Source organism: Myotis davidii, unplaced genomic scaffold (assembly GCF_000327345.1).
Source record: "Myotis davidii unplaced genomic scaffold, ASM32734v1 scaffold555, whole genome shotgun sequence".
In the NCBI taxonomy this organism is placed as follows: domain Eukaryota; kingdom Metazoa; phylum Chordata; class Mammalia; order Chiroptera; family Vespertilionidae; genus Myotis; species Myotis davidii.
The window spans coordinates 1,754,340-1,760,592 of record NW_006286315.1 but is presented as its reverse complement, the minus strand read 5'-3'; the positions used below and the strand labels follow the sequence as shown (position 1 = coordinate 1,760,592).

Genomic DNA, 6,253 nt, shown 5'->3' with positions numbered 1-6,253 from the left:
ACGGGCTCCCTCCCCGCCACGGGACGGCCTCAGCTTTTTCGGGTGTCGGGGCCATACCTCTGGTCCTCGTCCTGGGGCTGCGCCGGGGCCGCGAGGGCTGGTGGCGGAGAGCAGGAGGTGCACCTGCGCGCCCCTGGGAAGCCCACCCTTCCCCCGGCCATCAGCTCCCTCCCCTCTGGGCCCTTCCCGCCCTCCCCTACCTGTGCTGACTTGGGTCCCACAAATTGAAGGAATGCGGGGTTTCCTCCCAACTCCCTTTTTCACTCAGATTTTTAGGGTCATGGACAGTTCCCAATAATTTTCATGACTTATTTTTTTTTGCCAGTTATCATCCCGGTCATGAGAAACAGCTGCTGTTGCCCATTTTAACAATCAAGGCCTCAGCACAGCTGGAGATCAGGTTGCAATGAGCGCAGTGACCAGATCACAGACAACCCCCGCACCCAATTACAGACACACGCACGCCCCTGGGTGCTTTCATCTTTGTCATCAGCTTTGGACAAAATCGTCTCAGAGGCAACTTTGAGGCCCTTCAGCCTCGGATGAAAGAAACAGGGAGGGACAAAGCCTGCCAGAAAATAGACGGTAGAGGTCTCGGCTCCCCTGCCCTGGGGACCTGCCACTGCACAGGCCAATGGCATGGCAGCAGCTTCCTCCTGCCAAGGAGATTTCCAATGACATTGCCTCCTTTATAATTCATGTGCGGTGAGCTCACTGGGATGACTCAGTTTGGATATGTATTCTTCCCGGGTCTTCCCCCTCGTTAGTCATTTGTATTTTATTGACATAAACCATTTAGCATTCTGAGAGCTCATTTCCAGTCACAAAGGGATATGTACATTTTTAACCCAAAATGTAAACCTTTCTAACAGCATCTATGGAACCCAATTCCATAGCAGCTAAAATTGTTCACATAAAATAAGCGCATACTCTGTGCCAGGACCATGCTAAATGCATGCTTAGGCTGGCCCACAACACCCATGTGGTGGGTGCTATTGCTATTATTGTGTTTTGCCACACAGGTTGTTAGACTAGAAGAGAGGTAGAGTGCAGACCTGAGAGAGAGCCTCCTGCTTGGAATGCTGGCCCAATCCCATACAAGCTGTGTGACCTTGGGCAAGTGACTGCATACTTCTGGGCTGTGGTTTTCTTATTAGTAAAACAGGATGCTTACCTCAAAGGGCTGTTATCAGGAGTACATGACAGTGAAGCATCTGAGGCAGTGCCTGGCTCATGGTATATGGATGTAAGTGTTAGCTAGTATGTTTATTCCATCCAAATGTTTACTGACTGCCTTCCAGGAGCCAGGCACCAGGATCAGCAGCACACAGATGAGGCCTTGTTCAGATGGGAGAGCCAGAGAATAAACACGTAAATGAATAAATAAGAAAATGCCACGGGCCGAAACCGGTTTGGCTCAGTAGATAGAGCGTCGGCCTGCGGACTGAAAGGTCCCAGGTTCAATTCCGATCAAGGGCATGTACCTTGGTTGCGGGCACATCCCCAGTGGGGAGGTGTGCAGGAGGCAGCTGATCGATGTTTCTCTCTCATCGATGTTAATGACTATCTCTCTCCCTTCCTCTCTGTAGGAAATCAATAAAATGTATTTAAAAAAAGAAAACGCCACGGGATGATAGCAGTGGCTATAAAGTCAATAAAACAAGGAAATGTTTCATCAAAGGAGGGGAATCCGGGAAGGCCTCCAAGAGGGTAAATTTGAGCTGGGACCTGAACAGTGAAGCAGTAGGCTGTGGGAGGTCTTGGGGAGCAGGGAGTGCAGAGGTTTGCCAGTGAGAGCAAGCTGCAGTAAGGAGGCCAGTGTGGCTGGAGTGGCATGAGCAGAGGTGAGATGGATGATGGCAAGTGAGGTGAGAGAGAGAGGCCAGGGCCAAGTCTTACAGCTTGTCATAAGTCGTCTGGAGAAACAAAGGGATCTGTCCAGGGTCGCACACCAGCCAGGAGTCTGCCTGCTTCTGGAGCCTGAGCTCACTACCAGGAGTCAGCCCCCTGCAGGAGAGGACAGTGAATAAGCTGGGCCTGGCAGCTGCACATTAACTCAGGGTCAAGTCCAAGGCAAGCCCACCAGGCGCTGACATCCTGACTAACTGTAATTCCTGGCTGACAAGGACAGCCACCAAGCCGGTCTGTGACCCAGGCGAGGCTTAGCAGCCAGGGCTAATGCAAACCAAGACTCTATCTCCTGATATTCTTTCTCTGACTCATCCAGGTATAACCTGAGACTTGTCAAGGTCAGGCTTTCACCCGCCCAGGTCCCTGGGGAGAGATCACTTAGCACTTTTCCAACATGTCCTGTTGCATGTGTAATGTTCCTGTGAAAATGTCTTGATTTCTCTCTCTCTCCCCCAATCTATCTCCAAATAGAGCCTAGAAGAGAAATTAAGGGACTCCGGTTCTGAGCTGCTGCTGGATATTTTGCAGAAGGTAAGACTCACAGGGCCAGTCACTGGGATGCAGTCACCAGCCTCCTGACGTGCCCCTGAGGACAGGACAGAAGTGCAGTGCCTGTGCTTGTCTCCTTTAAAAAGAAAGGCTCTGCATTTAGGTGGGAGCACCTCAGAGAGCTCTGTCTTAGATGAAGATATCAGAATATACAAAAATCTACTTGAGAGGAGGGAGTCTGGCAGATGTTTTTTAAACTGTCCACAGAGAAAACAAGTGACAGCTGTGAGAACATCTAGCATTTGCTAACTGTTCAGAGAATTTCTTCTTTACATTTAAGGGGAAAATAAAGATGCAAGTCTTGCCCACTTGTGTCTCTTTTCCAGATGTAGGTGGGCCCCAGCTTTTTGGAGTTGAGTTTTGGATTCTAAGATGTGTGTGGGTGGGGGTATATGTGGAACCACCACTGTGCCGGACCTGCCCCTGGCCATGTAGATCAAGTGCAGATTACATTGCCTCCTGGCTCTCAGCCCTCTGAAGGGTCATGAACCCTTCTCAAAACCCAAAGGTATGGGCTCTCCCCCCAGAAAAAAAAAAGCATCAGAATACATTTGGAATACAAATTCAGGGGAGTCACAGATCCTCCTCCCACCACTAAGCCCTCCAAGGAACCCAGATTAAGAATTCCTGTGTGGCCCTGGCCAATGGGGCTCAGTTGGTTGTAGAATAGTCCCGTGTACCAAAAGGTTGCAGCTTTGATTCCAGGTCAGGGGACATAACGGTAGGCAACCAGTTGATCAATGTTTCTCTCTCTCTCTCTCTCTCTCTCTCTCTCTCTCTCTCTCCACTCTCTCTAAAATCAATGTATCCTCAGTTGAGGATTAAAAAAAAAAAAAAGAATTCCTATATGGAGGGTAAACCAGGGGTATCCTTCTGACCACCAAGTAGAGAAGGTGGAGCTGTAACTGGAGAAGACTTCAGGGCAATCTAGTATTCAGGACTGTGAGCTCAGAGATGTCCAAGGTTATTGTTCGTTGTAGGCTACTCTGATTCTTACCCCACCTAACACCAGCCAACTAGAAAGCCCCTGAGCAGTGTGTGGGTATTTTATTGCCCTTGGGTAAAATAATGTCCCTCCAGCCAACAGGCCCCTGGAACTGGTCCCTACTCTCATTGCTCCTGTCACCCTGCCCTCCTTCCCAAAATGCCAGGCTGTGGCCACCTTGGAGCCTGCTTAAGCTGTTCTCTCTGCCTGGATCTCCTTCTCCAGCTTTTTGATTTCACTAAACTGTCACCCCTGAGAGCCCTTTTTCCCCTCCTCCACGTCCCAGGTGGAGCCCCCATCTTCCTCTGCCCTGGCCACCAGAGCACTCATCATGGTCTGGCTCCTGCTCATCTCCTTGGCTGGAGTATGAGTTCAGGAGGACAGGTGCCAAATCTGCCTTGTTCCACCATTTGGGCTCTTGCCTCTTCCATGGAGCCAGGCAATCCCACACTTGTCCTTACTAAAAACTCTCATTCATGCTGGCTGCCTGGGAAGGGGTGTGTCTTAGACCAGTCCAGCTGCTATAACAGAATACCATAGACTGCGTGGCTTATAAACAACAGTAATTTATTTCGCACAGTTTTGGAGGCTGCGAAGTCCAAAATCAAGGTGCCAAGTTCAGTGTCTGCTGAGGGTCTGCTATCTCGTTCATAGAGGGCCATCTTCTCATTGTATCTTCATATGGTGGCAGGCACAAGGGACTGCTATGGGGGTCTCTCATATAAGTGCTCTAATCCCATTCTTGGGGGCTCCACCTACATGACCTAATCACTCCCAAAAGGCCCCACCTCATAAAACCATTGCATTGAATGTTAGATTTCACATATGAATTTGGGGGGATGCAGACATTCAGTCAATAACAGGGTGTTTGCTTGGGTCTGTGTGCCTCACGTACCTGCCTAGAATGGGTGTTAGAAACACCGCCACAGCCTATGCTGCTGCAGCAGAGAAGTGTTGGGAAAGGGCTTATTCTGAAACTTACTCTTTCTGATGCATGAGAATCACCTAGAGCCAGAACCTTTGTGTCTGTATGTGTTTGCTGAGGGATCGGGTAACTGGGGTTTGCTCTGTAGGCACTTAGAGCCCATGGGAGACTTCAGGCCGGGTTTCTTCAGCAACTCACATGTGTCCCTTGTCACAGACCGTGAAACATCCTCTGTGCGTGAAGCATCCGCCGTCTGTGAAATATGCCCGGTGCTTTCTCTCGGAGCTCATCAGAAAGGTCAGTGGTGGGCATGTCTGCCTGGTGGCCAGACAGCATCTGGCACTTGGCTGGCTCTCCAGAAGTGGGCCCTCTGCCCAGCTTTGCTTGTTGGGGCTCAGATCCGTCCCACGCCCTTTGCCTCCTCTGCAAACCCCGTATGGCAGGTGCTCCCTGGGCAGCAGTCTCCCAGCTGGGTTCGACCAGTGAAAGGCCATGGAGGGCAGAAAGAGAACGCCAGGCCTTTCTCCCTCTCTGCCTCGAGGGATCTCCAGCAGCAGCCGCGTCTCCTCTGTGGTCCCTGTGCGAGTTGTCATTTCTACCGGGCAGCCCTGAGCATCGAATACCCACCTTCTTCTCTTCTCCCACCTGAGAGGTTTTGACAGTTTCCTGCTGTTGCCAATCTCTGGATTGCTGCACTGTCCTTGTTGAAGGTTTTAGGCCTTGCAATGCCTTTGTAACTAGTTCCCCTTACTACCTTCCTCCCAATGAACTACTGGAATAGCTCTCTTCCTGACTGATAGAGGATGGATTTTAAGGTTGAACCCAAATTTGCTGAATTTCATGTTAGACTGGAGTTCAGTAAGACAAAACCTCAGTGGTCAGTAGCAGGCCTGACCTGTTTGGCCTCTGAATACAAGGGCCGTGCCTCACCCATGCTTAGCACATGGAGCGATCCCAGCTTCTCCGTTGCCTCCATCCCTCGTTCTCACCAGCAGGTCTCTCCCACACCACTAGGGGGAGCAAGGCCACCGATGCCCCCCACCCCACCCCACCTCCGTGGGGCGCAGTACAGGTTGCCCACTGATGAAGCCACACCCTGAAATGTGGAGTGCCCATCCTGTGGTTTTTGCCCGGGCCCACTTAAAAGCACCATTTGTATTCTCCATCCCAGACATCATGGTCAAAGGGCAGAGCTCTCTGTCCTTGACACACAGCAGCTCTCATGCCATTCCGTTTCTGCTGCCATAGATTACTCCGTATTCTCACCCTCGCCCTCTCTATACCTCTTTGAGATACCCAGGTCCCCGCACTGAGTGAATTTTTTATATGCCAGGTAGCCTATGTTACGTCAGCCCATCCCAATCTGCCTCACCATATTTGGTGAAAATCCTCCAGTCGTTTTTAGAAATCAGAGTAAAGGCAAATAGACAGGACCTTTGGTTCATGAGGGTCCATATTTAATGCTCTTGCTGAAGCTCTCGCTCTACCACCCCCAGCACGAAGCTGCTCATGATGAGCCTTTGGACGAGCTGTACGAGGCGTTGGCAGAGATCCTGACAGCCGAGGAGCCCACTCAGTGCCACAGGAGCTATCTGTTGGTAGGAGCCGTGCGCCTCCCTCCCCCCACAGGCCAGACACCCTCCTCTGCACACAAAGTTACAACTCAGGCTCCAGCAGCCTCCCATGGGTTCAGACCCTGACTCATCAGCTCTGTGGTCTTAGGTGGAGTCAGTTAGCCGCCCCTGAGCTTAGTTTCTTCATCTGTAAATCCAGCACTTTGACAAATAATAGTACCTGTTTTATGGGGTGGCTGGGAGTTAAATTAGGTTGCGCATAGTATTTACATAGCAGGAACAGTCCCCAATAAATGCTTGATGAGTGGG

The 6,253-nt window shown here is 50.8% G+C and overlaps 1 protein-coding gene across 1 annotated transcript in view; it reads left to right on the top strand.

Moving 5' to 3' along the window:
* Positions 1 to 690: 690 nt before the first annotated feature.
* The window catches only part of EEF2KMT (eukaryotic elongation factor 2 lysine methyltransferase), a gene marked incomplete at its 5' end in the record, with an annotated part of 13,287 nt that continues 7,724 nt past the window's right edge, over positions 691 to 6,253 (top strand). The window contains 4 exons of the mRNA XM_015560148.1: positions 691 to 705; positions 2,383 to 2,442; positions 4,587 to 4,667; positions 5,867 to 5,968. Of these exons, the coding sequence (XP_015415634.1) occupies positions 691 to 705; positions 2,383 to 2,442; positions 4,587 to 4,667; positions 5,867 to 5,968 (258 nt within the window). The remainder of the gene's footprint in view (positions 706 to 2,382; positions 2,443 to 4,586; positions 4,668 to 5,866; positions 5,969 to 6,253) is intronic.